The 26,122-nt window shown below is 46.6% G+C and overlaps 1 protein-coding gene across 4 annotated transcripts in view; it reads left to right on the top strand.

Moving 5' to 3' along the window:
- CREB3L2 (cAMP responsive element binding protein 3 like 2) overlaps nt 1-26,122 on the top strand; it is a 126,700-nt gene that overhangs the window by 88,467 nt on the left and 12,111 nt on the right. For all 4 annotated transcript variants that reach the window (XM_034779686.1, XM_034779692.1, XM_034779701.1 and 1 more), the window contains exons 3-9: nt 7,923-8,089; nt 9,994-10,081; nt 11,264-11,445; nt 11,969-12,115; nt 13,056-13,114; nt 15,501-15,569; nt 24,377-24,476. In XM_034779686.1, the coding sequence (XP_034635577.1) occupies nt 7,923-8,089; nt 9,994-10,081; nt 11,264-11,445; nt 11,969-12,115; nt 13,056-13,114; nt 15,501-15,569; nt 24,377-24,476 (812 nt within the window). The remainder of the gene's footprint in view (nt 1-7,922; nt 8,090-9,993; nt 10,082-11,263; nt 11,446-11,968; nt 12,116-13,055; nt 13,115-15,500; nt 15,570-24,376; nt 24,477-26,122) is intronic.

Here is a 26,122-nt window from a genome sequence, read left to right on the forward strand (position 1 = left end):
CACTCCATTCCCCCCCTTCAGTCGCTTACTCTCCCCCCACCCTCACTCACTTTGGGCTGAGATAGGGGGTTGGGGTTCGGGAGGGGGTTCAGGGTGCAAGGAGGGGGCATGGGGTGCTGGCTCTGGGAAGGGGTTCAGGGCTGTGAGTTGGGATGCAGCCTCCCGCTGGGCTGCACTGAATAGGGGGCGTTAGGGGCCCAGGGCCCTCCCACCTTTTGAAAGTGGACCGTCCTGCCCACTTTTCCCCATGGGCTCCGCTCTCGCCCCCACCCCTCCTCTCCCTCCGGAGGCCTCGGCCAGGTGGGAAGTGGAGCCTGGCGGGGGCGCCTGGGCAGCAGGGGGTGCTGCACTGCAGACCCTCCATGGGGAACTGCGGCCAATGGGAGCTGCGGGGGTGGCGTGGGCAGTGTGTAGAGTCCCTTGCCCCCCAGGGGCCACAGGGACGTGCCAGCCACTTCTGGGAGCAGCACAGGGCCAGGGCAGGCAGGGAGCCTGCCTTAGCTCTGCTGCACTGCCGACCAGGAGCCGCCTGAGGTAAGCACCTCCCGGCTGGAGCCTGCACCCCACACCCCCTCCTGCACTCCAACCCCCTCCCCCAGCTCGGAGCCCCCTCCCAGAGCCCTCACCACCTCCTGCACCCCAAACCCCTGCCCCAGCCCAGAGCCCCCTCCTGCACCCAAAATCCCTTCCAGAGTTTGCACCCCGCACTCACACTGCCTGCCCCCAGGCTCAGCCCAGAGCCCTCTCCTACACTCCGAATCCCTCGGCCCCACCCTGGAGCCACACCACCTCCTGCACCCCACCCCTTGCCCCAGCCTGGTAAAAGTGAGGGAGGGGGGATGGAGTGAGTGGGGCAGGGCCTCGGGGAAGGGGTGGGGCAGGGGAAGGGCAAAGGGCGGGGCAAGGATGTATTTTTTTGGTCAAGGTATAGTCAAGGTCAGGACTCCAGAGAAAATTAATAATGATAAGTAAATAAAAATATTTTGGGCTCCGTTCAAAACAGCTGGTGGTCCGGATTTGGCCTGCGGTCTGCCTATTGACTATCCCGGCTGTAGTGTGATCACTGTACTTCTGTTACTCCCCCCCTTCTCTATTTAATTTTGCCAGTCTGAAAAGTACCCCAGTGTTTGATTACCAAACAGTGCCTCCTTTGTCAGAACTGCTTCAGTGGCTTTGGTTTCATTATCTTTGGTGGTAGCAGTGGGAGGGTGGGAAGTGGGTGGGGAAACCATCTGGAAGTCTGTAAAAGGAACTATTTGTTAGATGAATGCAGCCTCTCACCTGATGGGGGTGGGGTAGAGAGTGGTGGGATTGGCATCTAACATTACAGACTTAATAAACGGGGCTTGTGTCTGCCTCTGGGTGTGCTGAGTGGGGGTAGCAGGAGTAATGCTGAGCGACCAGGGCCTGTGAGGTGGGGGGAGAGTCAGGGAGCATAAGGAAACAGTTATTCATACAGACAGGGGCCAGCTACCTTTCAGAGGCTGGAAAAGAGTGTAAATCAGACCACTGAGTTAGGATATTGTACTGTGCTATGAGTGATGCCTTCAGCAGCATGTGAGGGCTTTTACACAGGCATGAGTTCTTTACAGAGTAAAAGGCACTGCTTGATTCACTGTGGAGTGGGTTCTCCTTATCTTCTTTCAGTGGAGATGGGGGTGGGTGTTTTTCCTATAAAGCTTTGAGTCCGCTATAGTATGAGCTTCACCTCCTGCTATAAGCTGGCGTTCAGGCTGCAGCTTCACTTGTCAGATATCAACAGCCTCCATTATTACTTTTTTTTTTTTTTAAGGGACGATACATTTGAATGTCAAGGATTGTGAACATGAGGGGATTGTAGTATTCAGGCAAGTAACAAGCAGCATACAGCTCTGCAAACATATCTGTCTGGCCTTTTAGTGCCATCGTGCTGTTCCAGTGGTAGGGCCCCCACCTACCTCTGCATCTAATGTCTGAACAGTGATGCTTCAAACTACCTGTTGAGAGACAGTGGCTGGTGGTTTTAAGAAATGGACAAATGTCTGCCAGAGGCTAGGTTAAAAATTAAATGGCTTTACTAATGACTTTAAGTCCATGTGAAAAATCAAGTCTCCAGAAGAAAAAAGTTAAGCTAGGAGGCATAATGTGCACTTAGGTTCATTACTGCTCAGTATCAATCCATGGTGGGCTGGACAGATGCAGTGAAGGCCCTTCGTTGGAATCCTTGATGAAGCTGAGGCATAATGGAACTCTGGTGTTTCAATGACCACTGCTAGCTTGCGACAGTGCTAGCAGCCAACAGCAGTACTCTCAGGATAACACTGTCCTCTGGAGCCAGGGTTTGGAAGCCTTAGGAAGAGATTTTGTAGCAAAGATGACAATTAAATGTTTTAAGATACACTGATGCACTCTGCTCTGGAGTGGTGGGGGACGGGGAGGGGAGTACCTGTAGCTTTCTGGTCAGGTGGGTACATTTCTCAGTTCCACACTTTCAAAGAGTTGATTGAATGGAATGAGATTGTTCCTCATGTGTATATACCAGATGATTGTCAAGAAAAGAGCCAGATCAAGTTCCTTATAATAATTTCCTGGTTAAATATAGTACGTCAATGCTAACCTACCTGTGCCTTGATGAGTATTTGATTGGTTAAACTGGCTTTTCAGGTCTAGAATAATTCCAAATAACTTCTGCAGAACTAAGTGGCTGTTACGGAGGCCTCTGGAGATTCCAGTGCAGCAAAATGACTATTTTAAAGAATGACAAATGTCTCTTTCTGTCATGGCAGCCAGGCCCTTGTGAAATCAGTGATTAAAACTGTTAATAATCACCAAGTATAACCTAGAGGGCAGGGTCTTCTGTTTGTGTGATGTCCTATGTCTCAGGAGAACTCTAAAGGCTGCTTCTTCAGTTCATTATGAATGTAAATTAACAGAGTCCTTTTCCTCACAACGGATCCTAAAGTGGCCTACAAACTACAGCACCACTAAAATGTGGCCACCTCTGGGGAGAAGAGAAGTAACAAACTAATGCACAGAACATTGCACAACAGCTGAGGGGAGGGACCATTTTGGCAGAATTCATAAGAAAAGATTTGCTTTGGTGAAAAGTGCCATGGGATATTTAATGTCCAGACAAAGCAGAGAATATTGTTTTAAAAATCTGAGTAATCCACACACAGTAAACCGAAGGGAACTCCATTTCAGTACAATGGAAATTTTCATTGTGGCGGGAAAGGCAGTGGGCGTGGTGGGAGGGTTGAGGGAGCACAGTGTCCTTTATCCTGAGTTGAAATTTCGGCAGTATTGCCTTTGTCTCTAAATGCTTGTTTCTATTTTAAGCTGCCCAGAAGACTTCAGGCATAGACATTAAAAACAAAAGTCTTAGCTCTCACTATACAGTTATTCTCCCTGGCAGAGCTGGGGTTTCTGATTACAGGATATATGTTTTCATTTTTAACCCCCTCGGTGTGTCTATTCAAATTACATCTCTTTTTGCCAGCAGTGTAAGTTAGGTTACACCACAAAGTAATGACTAGTATCAAAACTGTATGTTGTCTTCCTCCTTCCAGTTACTCAATTGTCAGCAATGTTGTGTGCAGTCTTGATACCAACAGGCAAAATGAAGATGGAGGCTGCACATTTGCGTCTGAACTCCAGTAACTTTGTTCTGCCTAAATATATCCCTCCCCCCGCACAGTTCAGATGTATAAGCTGTTTGTCACTGTTATATTGCATGATTCTAGTTCAGAAAGGTTGGGTTTCAGTCCCAGGTGAAGTGATACTGCCTTCAAGGTACTTGTGAGTGGCATGCTATAAATAGAGCCCCACCAAATTCACAGTCCATTTTAGTCAATTTCATGGTCATAGGAATTTTAAAAATCATAAATGTCATGATTTCAGCTATTTAAATATGAAATTTCAGTGTGTTGTAATTGTAGGTGTCCTGACCCAAAAAGAAGGTGGGTGGGTGTGTGTGGGCGGGGGGGAGGGGACACAAAGTTATTGTAGGGGGGTTGCAGTACTGCTACCCTTCATCCTGCACTGCTGCTGGCGGCGGCGCTGCCTTCGGAGCTGGGCAGCTGGAGAGCGGTGGCAGCTGGCCGGGAGCTCAGCTCTGAAGGCAGAGCAGCCTCTAGCAGCAGCGCAGAAGTAAGGATGGCCTGGTATGATATTGCCACCCTTACCTCTGTGCTGCTGCCTGCAGAGCTGGGCCCTCAGTCAGCAGCTGCCACTCTCCAGCCGCTCAGCTCTGAAGGCAGCAGGGCAGAAGTAAGGATGACATGGTATGGTACTGCCACCCTTACTTCTGCACTGCTGCCGGCGGGGCGCTGCCCACAGCGCTGGGAGCTCGCTCAACAGGCACTTCTCTCTGGCCGCCCGGCTCTGAAGGCCACGCAGAAGTAAGGATGGCTATACTGCAACCCTCCCACCCAGGGCTGGTGCAAGGAAGTTTCACGCCCTAGGTGAAACTTCCACCTTGCGCCACCCTCCCACCCAGCTAACCCAGCCCCCACCTGGGGAGCCCGCCGCCCCCCCTCCGCAGCAGCTACCCCCCCCTCCCCACGGCAGCTAACCCCGCCCGGGGAGACCGCCTCCGCGGCAGCTAACCCCACCTAGGGAGGAAACTCCCCTCCCTCCCCCCGGCGGCAGCTAACCCCACCGGGGGAGCCCACCCCAGCTCACCTCTGCTCCGCTGAGCATGCTGGCGCCACTCTAATTCTCCTCCCCTCCCAGGCTTGCGGCACCGATTGGAGGAGACTTAGAGCAGGGGCTGAGTGCTCAGCGGAGGAGGCAGAGTGGAGGTGATCTGGGGTGGGGAGCAGTTCTCTTGTGCGCCCCCACCCCCCTTATTGCAGGCAGCCCTCCCCGCCCCCCCCCCCCGCCGCCCCAGCTCACCTCCTCACCTGAGCGGGCTTTTAGGCACCCCCAACCACTAGGCGCCCTAGGTGGCCGCCTAGTTTGCCTAAATGGTTGCACCGGCCCTGCCCCCACCCCCAAAGTAACCTTGCAACACCCTTGCAACTCCCTTTTGGGTCAGGAACCCCAATTTATAGACTCATAGACTTTAAGGTCAGAAGAGACCATTATGATCATCTGGTCTGACCCCCTGCATGCTGCAGGCCGCAAGACCCTTCCCTGGACTCTGCCGTTGAAGTCCCCAATCCTGTGTTTTAGTGACTTCAATCGGCTGAGACCCTCCTGCTAGTGATCCCTGCCCCATGCTGCGGAGGAAGGCGAAAAACCTCCAGAGGCTCGGCCAATCTACCCTGGAGGAAAATTCCTTCCCGACCCCAAATATGGCGATCAGTAATACCCCGAGCATATAGGCAAGAGTCTCTAGCCTGACCCTTGTTGGCCATTATGCTATTTATGTACCATTGCTTGGTTTTCCTTGGCTACTATGTTTTACCATTAAACCATTCTCTCCATAAACTTATCTAACTTAATCTTAAAACCAGACAGATCCGTCGCCCCCACCGTTTCCCTCGGAAGGCCGTTCCAATATTTCACCCCTCTGACGGTCAGAAACCTTCGTCTAATTTCAAGCCTGAACTTCCCCACGGCCAGTTTATATCCATTCGTTCTCGTGTCCACATTAGTACTAAGCTGGAATAATTCCTCTCCCTCCCTTGTATTTACCCCTCTGATATATTTAAAGATAGCAATCATATCCCCCCTCAGCCTTCGTTTTGTCAGACTAAACAACCCAAGCTCCTCTAATCTCTTTTCATACAACAGGTTTTCCATTCCTCTGATCATCTTAGTCGCCCTTCTCTGCACCCGTTCCAGTTTGAGTTCATCTTTTTTAAACATGGGAGACCAGAACTGCACACAGTACTCCAAATGAGGTCTCACCAGCGCCTTATACAACGGAAGCAGGACCTCCTTATCCCTACTAGATATACCTCGCCTAATACATCCCAAGACCGCATTGGCTTTTTTCACCGCCACGTCACATTGTCGACTCATAGTCATCCTGCGGTCCACAAGGACCCCTAGGTCCTTCTCCTCTTCCGTTACTTCTAACCAATGTGTCCCCATCTTGTAACTAAAATTGTTATTAGTCATCCCCAAGTGCATCACCTTACACTTTTCACTATTAAATTTCATCCTATTTCTGATACTCCAATTCACAAGCTCATTCAAGTCTCCCTGCAGAATATCCCTATCCTCCTCCGAATTTGCAACTCCTCCCACCTTTGTATCATCCGCAAACTTTATCAGCCCACTCTTGCAATCGGTTCCGAGGTCAGTTATAAATAGATTAAATAAAATGGGTCCCAAAACCGAACCTTGAGGCACTCCACTAGTAACCTCCCTCCAACCCGACAATTCACCCTTTAATACGACCCGCTGCATTCTCCCCATTAACCAATTCCTTATCCACCTCTGGATTTTCATATCGATCCCCATGTTTTCCAGTTTAACCAATAATTCCTCATGGGAAATACGGGGCTTCCCCATTAAATCTGTATAATATAAGGTAAAAGCACACACAAGACCAGATTTCATGGGGCGGGGGACACCAGATTTCACGGTCCATGACGCATTTTCCATGGCCATGAATTTGGTAGGGCCCTAAATCAGTCAATTACAAACTGAGCTTCCACGGCCCATCAATATATAGGCATGCAAAGGCTTTTTGTGTTTCCTGTTGCTTCTTGTGTGTGTGTGTGTGTGTGTGTGTGTGTGTGTGTGTGTGTGTGTGTGTGGAGTTGGGATAGGGAAGCAGCAGAAAGAGCACAATTCTTTCCCTGGATAGATATCCATGCTACCCAGCTGAGTTTTTAACTGGTTGATTTAGCTAGCGTGCCTCTCACAAGTACTATTATTCCACCACTGAAATGCAGCCACTCTGAACCAGAAACATGGCACAGGGGGGATGAGTAGCTTACACAACTGAACAACAGTGGTAATTTCTTTGGGCAGGATGCAATGATCAGAATTCACAGATATATGTGGTGGTAATAGCGCAGTTGTTTTGGCTCTTGATGGGCTTGTGTTAAAAGTGGGAATCCTCCTGACTTCTCACCCTTACCCTCATGACTCTAGTGCAGGCTAACTCGTTCTTTAGACCAAGGCAAGCAGAGAATGGCTCTCTCCTGAAGTGCTCTGATTCACCAGATTGACCAGAGTGTTACTGGAGAGTCTGTAGAGATACTGCCACCCCCACCAAATCCTGGCCCTCAGTGCAAAGAATCCAGCTTGGCCCGCTGAATACCATTGAGTTTCCCTTGATGCTTTCAATAAACTGCGAATTGTTATAGCTCTGCCAACACATGATGTACATTTAATTGCTGTCAGTCAAAGTGCACATCTTCTGCTGTGACTCCCAGCTGCTTTGGGGAGGAAGCTGAGCTAATCACGATGTCACCAATACTCCTATGAAATCATTAAAGCCATTATCCCCTTTTATGCTAATTAACTAAAACACGGGGGGGGGGGGGGAGAAATTGAATTTTGGAAGCGCAAAAGCCTCTTGGTTCCTAAGTGTCATTCAGTCTCTGCAGCTGTGTAATGACGGAAGCACAAGAGTGAGCAAAAGTCTGCCCAGACACAGGCACTGTGAGAAGGATTAAAACTGACATTAGCCTGTGTAGAATGCTACTCTCGGGCTGCTTTATCCGATGGCTTGTTTAGTCTTGCTCCACCATGTGTTAGCAGCCTTCAGCAATATATGGTGGTGATTACCCTCTCTCTCATCTCCCCACTTATCCCCATATCCTAGGGCTAAGGTTAGGTTACAGTTATGAAATGGCTCAGTTGTCTGCATGGAACAATAAGCTGAAAATAGGTACGGGGTTCTGTTAATAACAATGAGCTAATGCCGCCTTCTCTGGTTTTCTTTTGTCGGGGACAGGTGGAACTGGTTTCATTTTTGATTTGTTTTTATGTTCTATCTCTGATCTAAATATGTGCTGTTCACTTTCTTTCACCGCCAGCTGATCTGGAGAATGAGGAATGGTGTCTGGGTGCAGAATTGACTTCAGCAACAATAAAAACTGAACCTGTGCTGTGTGAGGCGCCAGGCCTTACCCCCTCTGTCAGTCTCACCATCACACCTGTACCCCTGGAAGGCGAAGAACCCCAGTTGCAATCTGATGCCATGGTACTTGCATATTTTCTATTCTCCTGCTTGTCCAGATAGATGGAGGTTCCCATAAAGCTTTGCACTGCAGTGTAGTCTTTCTGGTGTGAAGGTTTGAGAATTCCAGACATGCAAAGCATTATGGGTTGGTATAGTCTCTTGTTTGCTCGTCTCCAACAATATTGTGAGTGCTCATTTTTAAAATGTCTATATAATTCAGCCTCTGGTACTATTAGCTGCTGGCTGCATCATTTGCTTTTCTATACTTACAGCCTCTTCCGGACAGGGTCAAAGCCTGGGGTTCACGCATCTCTAGAACACTTAGTCTCTGATTAATCAGTCCCACTTAGAATAGCTAACCAGTTAACCCCTGGAATCTGTGGCAAGATGCACATCTTCTGTTATCCACAATGATTTTGACTCAAGGCTATTCAAACTCGCCCTAACCCAACTGAGAACACCTGTGTGGGGTGGCCAGCGCTTGTAATGAGAACTTCCATACCACTGTAAAGTCAGCTGTGCCGCTTACCTGCGTTTTCAATGTATTCGGCTTTTACAACACTTTGGGCTGCTGCTGCCTTCAGCCCAGCAGGCTTAGTAAGGAGCATTTCTGATACATTTGTGACCAAAGATTCAACAGCCAAAGAACATTTACCAGGGTTTAGTTTGAATGTGCTTCAGTCGATGAAAATAAGTGACAAGAATTATTGATGAGACAGAACTCGGCTTTAAAGGCCTATTCTTTCAGCTCCTCCCTTCTCGCCCCTGTGATGGTGGAGGGTGTCCAATCCATCAGGGTGATGTCATTCCAGCTGCAGCGTGGGCAGGCCATGTTCACAACCAGACTTTCATTGCTCCGTTGCATATCAGAAGTGCTCAGGTGCAAATTAATTCACTTCACAGGAAGCTGAAAGATTTAAGACTGTCCTAACCATCTTGTAGTTTGAGTGTGAAGTCATAGTCTCCAGCATGTGCCACTACTATGAAGTTGGGATGCCACAATATCACAAGCAGGACTCAGGACCATGTTACTCTTTGGTTGGAGGGATAGCTCAGTGGTTTGAGCGTTGGCCTGCTAAACCCAGGGTTGTGAGTTCAATCCTTGAGGGGGCCACTTAGGGATCTGGGGCAAAAATCAGTACTTGGTCCCGCTAGTGAAGGTAGGGGGCTGGACTCGATGACCTTTCAAGGTCCCTTCCAGTAATTTATTTTTATTTTTTATTTAACGTATTGGGTCCTGATTTTTTACTTTTGCTTTGGGCCAAAAAGTTACACAGCAAGATTCTGGCTGTACTGGCTACTCCAATGAGCAAGACTGACTCACTCGGGTCAGGAATTATAGGCTCACAAAGGTCTGACTCTAGCCCTGTGCTCAGCTGTGGGGGCTCCATCTTTCTCAGTATCCCTTTCCAATTCTGGCCTATAACTTTCTTTGCTTGTTCCTTCTCCACTTTGTAAAATGAACTTAGGCCTAATATCCCAGGTCATAGTGACAAGAACCCTGATGCCCCTTCCAGATGGTAACTTTCCTGACATCCTCTCAATAGTACCAAACCCTCCTCCCACCAAAACGAATACTTCTCTTTTTGCAGAAACCTGCTCAAAGCCTTTGCATGTTGGTCCAGCAAATGCTAGTGCCAGCTCTGTTTCCAAAGAAGTAATTTGAGTGCAATGCACATTACCTGTCGGTCTGAAATGTCATCCTGGGAAGTAATCTCTTATTTAACTAATTGTATCAGTAAGAGAAGCCCCAGCAACTGTTTTTCAGGATAATGGTCTCATTGACCTGGGTTAATACGTTACAGAGAAGCAGTATAAAAAAAAAAAATCTTGAAGTAGGGAGGGGGAAAGAGGTCTGGTCACTTAAGGGAAGCTTCTCAGTGTTTCCTTATACTCAAATTTTATTTTTTTAATTCCTTCTGTAGATGAAACCGTTGAGCCAGAAGGTTCTTCCAGAGATTAAATTGGAGCCACATGAAGTAGATCAGTTCCTGAACCTGTCTTCTAAGGAAGGTTTGTTAATTACCAATCCAAGATGCTGGACTGATAGCCAGAATGCAGAATGATCGTAGTGTGCTCTGTTGAACTATTTGGCTTTCTAGCCATCTTTGCTAATCTCCAGACCACGGCTGCTGTCTCCTAGGGATTTGATTCAGGCTGCTTAAGAAACCAGCCTCTTTGACCCACTTATAAAAAAATTTTCATACAGACAATGATCCTTTCCATCTATAATGTATTACTGATTGCACAGTTACTGGATAGAACTAGAATCCTTGAAACTCAGGATTACTTAGCCTGGAAAAGAGGTAAACTTGAGGGGACTTGATTGAGGTGTTTGGAATTATGAAACGCATAGCAGAAACTGACTCTTCCTACTTTGTATCTTAAGAACACAAGAACAGCCATACAGAGTCAGACCAATGGCCCATCTAGCCCAGTGTCCTGTCTTCTGACAGTATGGCCGGCACTGTGTGGGACAAGTTTATATTGCTGTTACCTGTGCTGTACTACTCTGGATGAATTAAAAATTCAGTGATGAGGGCTATCTGTCTGGTGCCTTCCAGTAGCACCAAACTACTAAACCCTCCAAACAATCTGCTGTTAGACTGTCAACTCTTCAGGGCAGGGACTGGCTCTTTCCTCCCTGTTCATACAGTGCCTGTTGTGGATGCCACTGGAAACAAAGACCAAATAGTTGTTGTTAATACACAGTGAAGTTAGAATTGAATTAGTAATAAAAGAGATGGTAGATATTTTACTGACTTAGCAGAGTTTAAACACTGGCTGGATGCTGTCTCCATTAATACTGCTTCATGGGTGAAGGGGATATCACATATTGGAGGAGTGTACTTTGTACCACAGTGCATTCGGGGAGGAAGTAGAAATTCCCAGACCTAGTACCATCTATGCAGAGTCTTTTAATCCTGCTCCTTAGAGGGATAAGCCATTGGGAAAGGTCACGTCATACGTTTCAAACCCTTAATTAAGTGCTGTACAGCTGGAAGGCTGGGGCAGCTGCACGTTCACAAGTCTCCCCTTGAGAATCTCTCGCTCCAGGGCCTTCAGAACAAGTTGTTCTCAGTGCTAACTTGCCTCTAGTTTTAAACCTACTTTTATTTGTTGGTTCTCCTGGAGCTTCCAATTGTGCTCTCATTAGGATAAACACCTTCTGTTTTGGTTCTCCTATCCCATCAGCAATGGATCCACTGCACCTGCCTCCAACCCCTCCCAGCAGCCATGGCAGTGACTCTGAGGGAGGGCAAAGCCCAACCAGGTCCCTCCCGCCTTCAAGCCCTGTCCAACTACAAGCCACAGCTAAAGTGACATCACGCATGGCTTCAGCACTCTCCAATTCGCCTCTCCTGACAGCACCACATGTAAGTCATGGTGACTTTTTTCCAATTTTTTTTTTTTTTGTTACCTGGTGTTTTACTTTTTCTGTACTTCCAGTTTGTTGTTATCCCTTTTGGGGAGCCTCCCAGACTTTGGCTGAAACTCCAGATCAAGTAGTTGGGCTTTGGCTTCCCCACTGATTGTCTGGAGCTGGAGTCTGAAGTGAAAGGATATCTTATGTAACAAGCTTTTCCTTTATACCTTCTTGCAGCTACTACTCTGCTCTGATAGATAAATGACCCATGCAATCACCTGCATCACAGTGGATGTCTTGCTACTTTGTCTTTAGGCAGTAGGTGATCAACTCTATGGTGGGATTTTCATAAGTACTCATCATTGGTTGGTTCTCAAATTGTGGGTCGGGACCCCAAAGTGGGGTCACCAGTGCTGGCATTAGATTTGCCAGGGCCAATGTCTTACAGCACAACTGTGCTAGGATCCACTAATCTGGGTGCGTTTCCTATTTTCTTTGCCTCTCCCCACCCCTTATCCCTTTGGTACATGCAGAAATTGCAGGGGACTGGTCCACTGATCTTGACGGAGGAAGAGAAGAGGACGCTGATAGCTGAGGGGTACCCTATTCCTACAAAATTGCCCCTGACAAAGGCAGAGGAAAAAGCACTGAAGAAAATCCGCAGGAAAATAAAGAACAAGGTAATTTTAAGCTGGAGCTCTGCTGAATGGTCCCCTCTCATGTCTCATACAAAAACGCTACAACAGTTCTACAAAAGCAGCCAATACTTCCTTCTATCCCCTACTACGTACCACTTAGGTACTGATTAGATGGATAATTAATCTCTGTCCAGGTACTTATTTTGCTCATCACCATAGCATCTGAGTAGCAATTAAAGCTAACAAAATGGTAAAGATATTAATTTATGCCTACATTAGGTGCTAGTGGTGTATGAAATCATGTCATCTAACTCCATTTAAGAAAGCCACCCCTTTTTTACCTTGTCTAGACAAGGCCTCTGTGTCCCCTCTACCTGGTGAGGGAGACTTCTACCTACCATTTTCATGTTTCTAAATCCCCTGTGCATCACAGTGCCATATTTTTCGTTCAGTACAATTCCAGGGCCTTAAATTAGCTATTTTATGTCAGGACTCTCTGAAGTATCCGAAGTGCCTTGCTTTTCCTGCAGCAAGGGAAATAGTTGGCTAGAAGGGCAAGTTTTCCAACCTGACCACCTAAATTGTCCTTGCACAGATCTTGCACACCCTCAGGTATTTTGCAGGTGTACAGGGGCTTGTATTAGTTATCCAGCGTTAAAATGGAGCCTGGTGTGTTTGTAAACCCCTGTCCCATCCCTGCCCCTGAATTTTTTCTCTGAGAAGTCTGAGTGTTGATGTGGGGTAGAAGGTAAAGAGAATTAGAGCAGGGGAGTGACTTTACTGCCTTTGTTAAGACTGTATTTGCACTAGGATGGGGAATTGGCAAGGAAATTCTAGAGCTGATTGCCAAGGGGAAAATAATAAAGGGCGGCAAGCAGACGTGGATTTAATAATGCCAATGTTTTAAATCAGTTTATTGAGTTACTTGTGGCTTCCTTTTGCTATAAAGATGTTTTGTGTGGGGTTTTCCCGTCCCTCTTAGATCTCTGCCCAGGAAAGTAGGAGAAAGAAGAAAGAATACATGGACAGCCTGGAAAAAAAGTAAGCCAGCCTTCCTCCCCTTTCAAATGAACCAATGAGACCGTTGCTGAGATGGGAGGATTGATACTGTGAGTGTTTCCTGCAGAATGTCAAGTATCAGGGGGTAGCCGTGTTAGTCTGTATCTACAAAAACAACAAGGAGTCTGGTGGCACCTTAAAGACTAACAGATCTGTTAGTCTTTAAGGTGCCACCAGACTCCTTGTTGTTCCTGCAGAATGTGTTTCAGTTGCCACCTAGTGGTGGCTACAGGCAGGATTTATCTCCAGGAAAGAGGAAAGGTTTTTTTGGGGGTTCTACAGATCATGTATTTATTTATGATTAATGTTAAGCAAATATTACTGTGTCAACACTTGGTACTTTGTAGTAGGTCTTCTGATGTTAACATAGCATTGAAGAAACTGGTTCCTACTTTCTGAGGTTGGTTCGTCACACAAACCTAGAGTGATCAGCTGTTCCGCCTTACCTGAAAAGTCCTGTGTGTGTTGAGGATATCCTTGTGCCTCAGATGAGTATCTTGAAGTCAGGATATTGGCCTAGTTTCAATATAATTCATGATTTCCCCTCCCCCCCCCCCCCCCCCCCCCACCCCGCTGTGCTCCCCTTCCTGTTGTACAGCTGCCTAGCTACTTTTGTGCAGAACCTTCATTTTACACCTGCCACCTTCCTCCAACTATTTGTGAATGAGCTAATGCAAAAAGAGCCCAGGCCAAATCCCGGTACCATGCTAACAACCTAGTTAGTTGGATTTTAAATAAGCTAAAACAAATTAATATATGTCCATGGCTGTGTTTCAGTATTCAATATGCGACATGGCTACATAGCATGATTTTCATGGTTCGCTTGGCAGGCAGTATCCAGGCCAAGTTGGGCTCCGAATGAATAAATTCCTTTTCTTAAGATGGTGGGGACAGAGGCAGGAATACGTGTAAAGGAGTTGAAATCGGAAGTGGAGAAGGAGCATGTTAGCAGTCTGCTTTAGCAAGAAGCATCAAATCCTCCTATAGAGACTTGTGCCCCAAATTAGTCCCTCCCAAATATCCTGAATCTTTCCTCATCTCTCCTTGTGCCCTTGGCCAGATGGGCCTGACCCCCATCTGCTAAACTCCTTGCACCTCCTTTGGTGAATCCCCCAACTCAATTTCCCCCTGCTCTTTCTGTCTCCAGCAGAAAGTCTTGCACTCCTAGGGCAAACCCCTGAAAGCCTCTTTCCCATCCACCCCATCACACGCCCAAACACATGGCAAAGCACCTTCCCCCTCTACTAAGAGACTGCGATTGGAGTCTGGTTTATCTGTTTGAGAGTCTGGTCACCTTACTCGCACTACCAAACATGATGCAATGGGATCTCTTTGGCGATCTCTAATGGCAGCTTGGAAATGACCAGTATTCTTTGGAAATAAATCTCATGGTTTATTCATGTTATGAAGGTGAGATGCATGGGCTCGGTGATCTTTCAGGGGTGCCTGTGCTATCCGGGACACAGTGTCAGAAATGTGGTTTGCATGAAATGGATGTCTGTCTCATCCTTGCAATCAGAGCTGCGGCACATCATTTAAAATGAATAGGGAGCAGGTGGGGGACAAGAGGTAGAGTCCTACCCCTGGGGGTGAAATGCAGGGGTCCTGGGTCCTGCCTCTGGGGAGTAGGAAGCCCTTGGAAGGGAGTCGGGATTGTCAGTCTTTCCTCTGGATAGTGGTAGCCCTGGGTGGGTGGGTTGGGGGGGGACAGTTGCAGAGCGAGCCTGTCCTGCACTCACCCTACAGCGGCTCCAATCCCACAGGGCGGGCCCTGCTCTGACCTCTTGGCTCTTGCCACGCTTGCAGACAGGGCCCCTCCCTGTCACTTCCTGGCCCTTGTGCCACTAAACTGCCTGCCCCGAGCTGGGCTGTGGCCACCTCGGCCACAGAAATGCATGCGTGTAGCAGCACTGTTTGTCAGAGCTGTTGTGGCAGGTCCATACACCACATGCCTTAGAACACCGATAGTTCCACAGTACTGTTCCTGGAAAGAAAGTCTTCTGGGTAATTTTAAACATGGAGTCCTGCGTGGTGGATGGAACTAGGAGGCTCATCAGGACATCCCGTCTATTCCAGGAAGAAATAACTGTAGTCGATACTGAATGAGTTGGACCTAAGCTAAGAACTCCTCCCAAATGTTACAACTAGCAGGTCTCTCCAATACTTGTAAAATGCCTGGGGTAGCAGTTGCAGGGGCTTTTTCAGGTTTGTGTGAGGTCAAAGACTTCAAGATTTGCAAAGGTTTGCAGCAATGCTTTTTCACCTCGTATAGAAAGGACCTTAGAACTCTGTTTTTACCCCCTTTGTTGAAGTATAATGGATGCCTGGGGGTTTTAAGTTTGCCTTTCTCTCTTTGTGCCTTCCTCAGGGTTGAGTCCTGTTCAAATGAAAATAGTGAGCTGCGTAAGAAAGTGGAAGTCCTGGAGAACACAAACAGGTAGGCTCTGAAAGGACAACTGAAACATGCTTCCAAAATGAAAAGTGGGAAATCTGGAAAAGAAGGGATCAAATACCAGAGCAGTGGACAATGACTCATGCGAAATGGATCCATCTGATCTGGTTAATGGCAAAGATGGGGGAGGTAAAATATGTAAAAAGACTGGCATGGTGGCTGAGTGCTCAATATAATATGAAAGAGCTTGGGTTTGACGCTTAGGTCTGAGTGCTCTCCCTAGGCTGGTAAGAATTGCGAGTTCTTCATGTCACTCTTCAGCAAGCTTCTGGACTGATCTAGGAGTGATACTGATGGACTAGCACAGAAGTCTCATCAAGCCCTCTTCGACTAGTGGAAGACTGGTCTGACGTGAGACCTTGGAAAGGAGAGGCCCTAACCTGGATTGTAAGGCTGCATTGGAGCCCTGATGCGTAGATCTAGAGCCCTTAGTAGTTAGTTCTTCTGGGATTGCTACTTATCATTATAACTACCATACATCTTTCTAAGGCGCCTATCACCATAGCATCTATATCAGTTTAGCAATGCAGTTTCTTTTGAGAGAAAACCAATTTCTCACCCCTCTCAGCTCATTTAGAAGCAGTTGTAGGTGAATCCAAGTGGTTTACTCAAAAGACAAACAGCTGAGACCATTCCACAGTTTAGTTCTTAAGGGAATGTCAGATAAAAGGAAGACTGATATTGATTTAAAAGATTGGGCCCTGTGTGCATTGTGATTTAAAAGTTATAAGATCTGAGCTCAATCTGATCTCTGGTGCTGGCAGATTCCACTGAGAATGCCCTGTCCCATCTGAATATATCCCAGATGAGTGTGGTATATATACCTACACAGACACACAGTTGTGGCACTGAAGTGTGGAGGGAGGTGGTCATTGAAATAGCTGAGCTTTAAAGATAAGGCCTAGGACGTAGAAATGGACCTAGAATTTGTCTGGCAGCCAATGTATTGCTCATTGAGTGGCATGTGTGGTTTCTAATCTTCGGATCCAATCTCTAATTTCATGGAGACAGACCCCGTATCACTGTAATTTGCTGGAGAATGTCTCCCACACACTGCTCGTGCATAAAGACATCTGCTGCTTGTTTGGAGAGAGCCAAGCCATTTCTCCCCCCTCCTTTGCCTATCTCCCCACTCTGCCTTACACATGAGAATGTTGGCATTGCTGTATAAGATCAGACCAGGTCCGTCTAATCCCGCATCTGTTTCTGACAGGGGCTGATACCAGCTGTTTCAGAGGAAGGTGCAAGAACTAGGTAGTAGGCAGTTATAGACTACACTCCCCTTAACAACCCACTGAAAAGGTTCTCACTGAGAAGCCCTTGTCCCCAGGGAAGATAGTTTTACATGTAAGCACAGCCTTCCCCAATGTTAGACACAGCAGGCTTTCCAAAAATCTTGCTCATGTCGTCTGTCCTTCACGCCCAAGGTTGCCTCGTCAAATAATGAAAAGAAGCTCTATTTTTAATAAAACTCTTCAAAGTTTTCCCAAGTTTCTGATGCTCTTAATTCTGAGAGTAAACCCTGAAAGAGCATCTGTTTGTTTAGGTGATGTTATCCCCAAATCCTTTACATCCCAGGTATGCAGAATTAGTTGCATAGTTTCCCTTCATCAGTCGTGGTGGGGTTTGGCTGTGTCCACTCTGCACATCACTGGTGACAGCGTGTAGGGTAGGTGTAGCTACACACTGTAGTGAAAAGCGGGATGAGTCCATGCTGCGCCTTGTAGTGACGCATGTCCGTGAAAGGCTCTGGCGGTGGAGAAAGCTGTCAGAGCCGTTCTTTGCTGCATCCCCCTCCCCCGCCAGAGCCTTTTCCACACTGCTGGATCCTTTCCCTGTGGCCCATGCAACCTTCTTTCTGCCCCTGGAGCATGTTCATCATGGTACAGTCTCTTTAATTAGATGATCGTATTGCCTATGTATTCACAGGATCCCTGCCTCATTCAGTGAATGAGTAGTTATTCAATATTTCTTTATCTTCCTCATTCAGTGTGTGGCCCCCAGGCCTTTATTTAATGCATACCGTGTAAACCCTGGACTGATCATTTCCTCATGGGTGTTTCTATGGTGCCCTCACTGTAATATCAGAGTCCTTCAAAACACTAATTACACCTCACCTCTGTGAGGGGAGATGGTATTATTATTCCAGGAAACTGAGGCACAGAGATTTATTTATATTACTGTAGCATCTAGACCAGGAGTCGGCAACCTTTCAGAAGTGGTGTGCCGAATCTTCATTTATTCGTTCTAATTTAAGGTTTTGCGTGCCAGTAATACATTTTAATGTTTTTAGAAGGTCTCTTTCTATAAGTTTATAATATATAACTAAACTATTGTATGTAAAGTAAATAAGGTTTTTAAAATGTTTAAGAAGCTTCATTTAAAATTAAATTAAAATGCAGAGCCCCCCGGACCGGTGGCTAGAACCTGGGCTGTGTGAGTGCCACTGAAAATCAACTCGTGTGCCGCCTTCGGCACTCGTGCCATAGGTTGCCTACCCTGATCTAGATGCTTCTATCATGGGCCAGGACCTCCTGGGGCTAGGTGTACAGATACAGAACAAAATGATGGTCACAGCCCTAAAGAGTTTACCGTCTAAGTATAAGACCAGAGAACGGCTGGATACAGACAGATGGGGAAGTACAAGTGAGATGGTACTGATCTGCATGGTAGGCAGTGATCTCAGGATGTCAGGAGTCGAACTGTTCAGGTTTTTTGTAGAGGTCCTGGTGAAGGTGAGTTTTGAGAAGGGATTTGAAGATGGATAATGAGGCAGCTTTGCAGATGTTTACAGGGAGAAATGCTCAAGTGCGTGGGGCAGCACAGGAGAAAAATACTTGTTTGAAAATGACCCTCCGGGGTCAAATGGAGGCCAGCATTGCCAGCTCAGTAGCAAATGAGAGATGATAGGTAAGGTGGGGATAGGCCAGGAAGGTGTAAGAAGGAATTAAGAGCATCAGAAAGTTGAGAGTGAAGACCAGTAGCTTATGTTTGATATAATAGAAAAGCAGGAGCCAGTGGAGGAATTCAAAGAGGGGAGTGGTATTGGTCAAAGCGGCGGGCTAGGGAAACCATCTTTGTGACTAGATCTGAGCAAGGCAAGATTGTGTTTGTCAAGGCTAGAGAGAGAGATGTAGGAATGGAAGCATGAGATGATGAGAGCTTGGACAAGACTTTTAGCTATGTGGATGGATAGGAAAGGCTGTATATTAGAGATGTTATAGAGAGAGAATATGCAAGATTTAGACATAATGTGGATGTGAAGAACTAGAGAGAGAGGTCAGGGTCAGATGACACCCAGGTTATGGGCCTGAGTGACAGGCAGGATAGTGGTGTTATCCACGATGAAGATTAATCCACGGGGAAGATTAGGAGCTCTGTTTTAACCATGTTTAGCTTGAGCTGGCAGTTAGACATCCCCAAGGAGATGTTTGAGACACAGGCTAAGATTTTAATTGTGTGGTAGGGATGTAAAATATTAAATAGTTAACTGGTAAGTATTAATCTTACTGTTAACCCACCCTAACTGTTAACCCCCTGTGCGTGGGTCTCGAACCAGTTCTTCTGCCCAAGCCACCCCGGGCCCTGCTGGCCAACCTCCGCCCCAGTCAGCCCCGGGGGCTTCGCGGGGGATGGCCAGCCGGGCAGGGGGAGCGCATTTAGGCCGGGGTGGGTGGGCAGGGGCTGGGGGCCCCCATTGGGGGAGGGTAAAGTAGTCCCTGGCCTCCCCCTGTGCCACTGAAAGGGGTTTGGCTGCGGAGGTGGACGGTGCGCAGGGAAGGGAAGCTGCTGCTGGGGTGACATGGAGCATTTGCGGAAGCCGCATCGGGACAAAGTAGGTACCTGGGGCCCCTCTCCCTTTAATCAGTTAACCAGTTAAATTATATAATTTTAATAGTTAAACAGGTTTTACATCCCTAATTTGTGGAAGGGAGGTAGATCTGTGAGTGGTCAGCATAGACACGGTAGTCTAATTTGTGTTTATGGATGAGATTACACAGAGATAAGGTATAGAGGGAGAAGAGAAGAGGACGAAGGACAGAGCCTTATGGAGCTCCCTCAGAAAGCTGATGAAGGATCTTGCGAAAGACGTGCTGAAGGAGGAACTGGAGAGGTAGAAGGAGAACCAGGACAGCACAGAGTTATGGAAGTCAAGGGAGTGCAGGATTCCATTGGGTTAGGCGCGGTACAAAGTAAGAGACCGTCCTAGCGCCAAAGAGCTTCAATAGACAAGACAAAGGATGGGAGAGGAAACAGGTGTAAGGATGGTGTGGGAGAAGTGACTGGCTTAAAGTCGCAAAGGAGGCCAGTGACTGAGCTGGGAATAGAATCCCATAGACCATGCTGCCTCCTCCACAACAGCATGCAGTCAGACTGGAGGACACAGATATTTGGGGTTAAAAAGAGGATTGAAAAATAGGATTTACCTGTATTAGATGAGAGAAGAAATAGGATATTTATTACTGATTATTTTCCCAGAGAAGTAATAGAAATTGGATCCTATTTAAAATGTGCCTCACCAGTTGTATGGAAAAGGTGACCAGATGTCCTAATTTTGGGGTCTTTTTCTTATATAGGTTCCTATTTACCCCCCCCCACCCCCGTTCTGATTTTTCACACTTGCTGTCTGGTCACCCTATGTATGGATTACTTTTGTGCTGTGTGTGCAAACTGAACAAGGAAATGGTGACAGTACAGAGACTGGTTTTCACAACCTCTTGCTTGTACACGGATCAGGAATGATAGGATTGCCAGGGGAAACAGCAGAAAGCAAGCTGTGCCGCTTTCCAACCTGAGATCACTTTTGGAAGGTAGTGGTTTTATAAAATAAAATCTGGTGGCTCTTTATTGGTTGCTAAGAATAGTCCATTGAGACCCTGCTTCTGCTCCCACTGAGGTCAGTGGTAAAACTTCCATTGACTTCCGTGGTGCAGTGTCAGGTGAGTGTGAGAGAGATGGGGCATTGCAAGAGCTGAAACAGCAATAGAGTTGCCGAGTCTTATTGATCTGCATGGTAATTCCTTCAACTGGGATTATAAACTTATTTTACAGTATGTCCTGTGGGTGATGGAGGACTTGGCTGTGTGTTTCAATGAGACATTTTAAAAATCTTTCTTCTTTGAAATCTCTCTCTAAAACTGACACAGATTGAGAGCCCTGGAACAACCACTTGTTTTTAACACAGCGGGTCAATGTTTTTGCACTGAAACTTTTTTTTTTTTTTTTTTTTGGTGAGGGGGTGGTGTTGGTGAAAAAATGGCTTCTTGACCTAAATTTTTCCACAGACATTTTCAATTTCCTTTTGGTTAGAAACTTTCTGGTTATTGATGAAAAACTGTGAAGAGTCACTTTTTTTTTTTCTCTTCCAAAGGGAGAAAGGGGTGTGTGTGGAAATGGAGAATAGTGGAGGACCGCAAGTTTTCAAAAAATGAAAACGGAAAAAATCAGTTTCTGTTTTGTCAAAAAAAGGATAAATTCTGTGAAAAAACTTGCACGCAGCAAACAGTTCGTTTTGTTTTGCTGAAAGTATATAGCACTCTGTGAGCAGTGCTAGCTTTTAAATGTAAAGGCCAGATTTCAAAAGCCTGCTGGGCAGAGAGATCCTGCAATGACCCAGATTTCATGCTCATGCCCTACAGCGAGTCTTGTTCAGGAGAGGGTGGTGGAGAAGCCTTGGATTGCACCCATTCTCAGTTGTTAAAGGAACCCTTTTTGGAAAGTAACCTACCTATATAAAAACACAAATTAGACATCACAGGCTGGAGTGGATTTTCCAGCAAGACTAGAAGGGAGAGGGAATCCCTCAGTTACTTTACAGCTTTCCTGTGAGGCACTTCCATTGGCAGGGAAAGCGTGAAAGCACATTCACACCTCCTACCAGGAGGTGACCCTCTAATTGAATATCATCAGGAAATGTGTCAGGCAGAGTGAGATTAATCCCAGGGTGCAACCCCCTTACCTACATTGCTTTAAGATTTCACTTTCTCATGTTAAAATTCAGCCATAAGCAATATGTTTCACTAAAAGCATTCTTGACCTTCCTTCAGATGTTCAGCGGAGGCATCTTGGTATAAAATGCCCTTGTTCTTAGTTGCTCTTTCTCCAGTTTTCATTAGCACATCTCACCCCAATGGTAATAATACTGAAGGTAACTTTTCAATGGGAGAGGAGGCATTTTGACCTTCAACTATCTTTCAGTTTTTTGGACCGAACTATAGAAAAGAAGTACGGAAGAGTGTTTTTTGTGGGGGCAAGAGGGATAGCCATGTTGCCTCCAAACAAATGAATTCCAGCCTTCTCTTGCCTCAGTTCCTTGTTCTTATCTTGAAAATACATTGTGAGTATTTTAACTCCCAACATTGAATCCTTTACTGTGGTGAAAGAGACAATGGCCTTGATTTTCTACTCATGCCAGGGTAAATAGGGAGTCACTTTGTTGACTTCAAAAAGGCTACGCCTGATTTTTCACCAGTGTAAATGAGGCCCAGTTTAGAGATGTTTGAAGATTTGTGGTCATGTGGTGGAACTTATAAGTACTTGTTTACTTTCAGTACGAAGTACCCACACCTTGTGTAGTTGGTAAATAACTTGGACCATATCTTACTCCCCACTTCCTTGGCCATGAAGGGCCCAAGATATAGTGGAACCAATATTGTTACACTGCTTGGGTGAGGGGGTGGAGTGGAGAGAAGGAAAGACATATTTGAGGAGCATAGCATCTTGGAGTCCAGGTCTTTGGGGGCTCTCTGCACAGCAAGGCTTGGGCTGGACAGGGAGGGCAAAGAGGAGAAATTTTTAGTGGATTTGCCACTATGCAGATCCACCTGCCATTTCCTTTCCAACAGCCATCTCCACCTCCTCCTCCAAATCCCCCAGAGCAGCAAGAGCTGTTGCTATCGCAAGGCTTCTGTTGCTATCTCAGGACTGCAGTAGCAGGCCCAGAGCTGGAAGGAAAATTTCTTTCTGAAACTCCTCTGGAACCCTCGTGCACCAAGCCCAGCTACTCTGTCTTGGTACCCGGGGAGGATTTGGTCATCTGTCACTGCAGTGATTATACATGCCAAGGTTCAAAAAACCTTCCCATGAAATGTGTACACTGATTTAGAAGATGGGAATAGCCGTACACAGTATGCATTTACCTTTTAAGGAAAGCTGCTTGTGTGACGCACACATGCTGTGTAACAGTATTATTGAGTAGTTGGTGTGGCCTCTTTCATCTGAATTGAAATGGCTCTTGAGTTGCTCCTACTGTAGATAAGGAACAGAAAGAGGACAACCAATTTTTATTTTACACCCGGATGTAGAACAAACCATATTTTCAACAGCGTATTAGACACCCTTGTGAAAGTTGGGAAGGATCTGCTGGCCCAGATAAATCTGTACTGGGAGTATTCCTTGTACTAATTTCAGACTCCACTTCTGAAGTCCTTGAAATCATTCTACCTTAATTAACAATGATCATTGATTAAAAAGTCTATAATAGACAGGTGAGTGTATTTTGAGCTGCTAAGGCACCTCTGGGTCTGTCCTACAACTGGCTTGTAATAACTTGGTTTTAAAATAATTCTTTTCTATCTCTCTTGCTCCAGCATTTTTGACATCGCAGGCTTTAAAGCTGTTGGGGGTTGCCATGTATATTTGTCATGAGGCCTCAAGTTCTCTTATAAGTGAAATGAAACGTAGAAATGGGATTGAGCTGCAAAGTTAGGATCCAGGGTCAAACTTCTCTAAAGGTTTTTGTGTGCGTTTGAAGTAGAGTATTTGGTGTAGTCCAACTCCTTCGAAAAGCATTTGTCAGAACACAATGGGAACAGTTTGGAGAGATCCAAATCAGTAATGGAATGTGATTGAGCAGGCTTAAAAATAGACACTTAACTATAGTTTGAGATCGGTTCCTACTTCACTTTTAAACGGCCAGTACTCAAATTCATGGACTGTTGTCCCTGCAGCAGTTGATCATACCTTTTACTCTAAGCAGAGAGCCAGGAGGATAGAAAGTGCTGTTCTTGGCTGGGACTCTTATGTTTGTCCAGCACAATAGGGCCTCCATTGTGGTTGGGACCTCTAAGAATGATTGTAATAGCAACATAGGGCTGTGATTTCATCAGCTCTTGGAGGATGGAAGACTTAATAGGTAACCTTAGGAGGAAGTAACATTAAATATTTTATTTAAAACAAATGTATGGGAAGATAAGTCTGAACATATTACAGGTTTTGAGATCTAAAGGCATTTTATTTACAAAAGCTTTCCAGTTTATTTTAAGGGCCAGATTTTCAGAAATGTGTGTGCACAGCTACACAATTGATTAGGGTAATTGTGGACCTGATCCTGTACCTATTAGTCAATGGCAAAATTCCTGTTGCAATCATGGCACAAAATCGGATCAAATGTGCAGTTGGTCATCTGTGAATGTAACAGTTTCAACTGTATGTATATACATGGTAATCCTGCTCCCATTCTTCTGAAAATCTGATCCTTCCTGGGTGAACAAATAGGAGCCTCAAAAGTAGGAAGTAAAGTAGTTGGTGGGAATGTTTGGGGAAGAATGAAACTGACATCAGTTGTGGAAAAACAAAGTACTCCTTGAAAAGTCTAATGTGATTGTGCACTATATTTTGGAAAATTAGTGCTGCCATTCCTTGCCTCTGACTTTTAACTAGCTGCACCTGCGTGTAAATGTTTACTGCTAGTAAGGCACAGAGATCAAGGTGAAAAGCTGTATGATCACATGGTCTGAGGTCTGTAAATCTATTGGTTAATATTGATGGCTGTGTTACTCTTGACATTCCAGAACTCTTCTGCAGCAGTTACAGAGACTCCAAGCCATGGTTGCTGGCAAAGTGTCCCGTTCCTGTAAAGCAGCCAGCACGCAGACAGGGACCTGTCTCATGGTGAGTGACTCAAAAGTTGGGGACCACAGGCTGCGGTTGCTAAAACCACTGTTCCCTGGCTCAGCTCATGTCTGTCTCCCAACTCCATTGGATAATGGTACTGCAGGGTTGAAAAAAAGAGGTGGGAGCAGCGGTCAGCTTCCTGCTATCAGCTGGAAGCTTTGGGAAGTCATGAATACTGAGGCAACCTGGGATGTGTATGGATTTTTGTTGCTGAAGGTACTCCACCCATTCTGTTCAGCCCATCAGTCTGAAAGCCCAGAGGGTGGGAAGCGTCTCTCGTCAAGAATTAACAATGAAATGTATCATAAAGTTCTGAATTACTTTGGGGATTTCTGATAGATAGGCTTCTTTTCAGCAAGGTGCTAATTTGTGGCCATCATTGCATGGGATCTTCCTATCTAAGAGACCACCTCTCTCCCCCAGACATACTGTCACAGTCATGATCCTTGGGGGCATTCCCACTTGGTATAAAACCGGAGGCGGGGAGGGCTGCTGGTGGAGTGTTCTCTGTGGGGACCCCTTTCCTTTGGAATGTACTCATGTCAGACCTGGGGCTGCAAGAGCACAAGACTGTTGACTTTCCAGGCCCTCTACAAAGTCCATCTGTTTGAGCAGGCATTGGCAAGGGGTGTGAGGATGGAATTACTGTCATCTGGAAGTGTGTGGTTTGCAGGAGGTAAAGTGTCTCAGGGTGTTTCTTGATGATTAGATGAAGTGCCCCCATGGAGGCAATGGAGCATGGCGCGGGGGAGGTCAGTCCCCGGAGTGAGGTGCCAGCCAGAGACAATGGGGCATAGACTCATAGACTTTAAGGTCAGAAGGGACCATTATGCTCATTTAGTCTGACCTCCCGCATGATGCAGGCCACAAAAGCTGACCCACCCCCTTTCCCTTAACTCAGCTGTTGAAGTCCCCAAATCCTGTGATTTAAAGACTTCAAGTCGCAGAGACTCCTCCAGCTAGCGACCCTCTGCCCCATGCTACGGAGGAAGGGGAAAAACCTCCAGGGCCTCTGCCAATCCACCCTGCAGGAAAATTCCTTCCCGACCTCAAATATGGCGATCAGTAGAATCCCGAGCATGCAGGCAAGGTTCTCCAGCCAGACCCTCATTGACCATTGATACTATTTACCAGCGATGGCACGTTGTTGACTAATTGACTAAAATCACGTTATCCCATCAAACCATTCCCTCCATAAACTTATCTAGCTTAATCTTAAAGCCAGAGAGGTCTTTCGCCCCCACTGTTTCCCTCGGAAGGCTGTTCCAAAATTTCACCCCTCTGATGGTTAGAAACCTTCGTCTAATTTCAAGCCTAAACTTCCCCACGGCCAGTTTATATCCATTCGTTCTCGTGTCCACATTAGTACTGTCATGGCATGTCAGAGGCAGCCCCGCTCCACCCAATGTGAGGGCACTATTTACAAACTGGCAGTTGCCAGACGCACAGTGACCTGCCCGGCTCTGTGCTGCCAGCGTGCCCCTTCCCCTCAGAGGCAGGCCCATGCCACACCACTCAGCCTCTTCCCCTCCCCCCTCAGCCCAACACCACCCGATTCCCTATGGCCAGAGTTCCCCCGGACCCACTATGCCCAGCGCCCCCTCCCATGCCCACCCACAAATGCACAGTGCCCTGCACAACAC

This window comes from Trachemys scripta, chromosome 1 (assembly GCF_013100865.1).
Source record: "Trachemys scripta elegans isolate TJP31775 chromosome 1, CAS_Tse_1.0, whole genome shotgun sequence".
NCBI classification, from domain to species: domain Eukaryota; kingdom Metazoa; phylum Chordata; order Testudines; family Emydidae; genus Trachemys; species Trachemys scripta.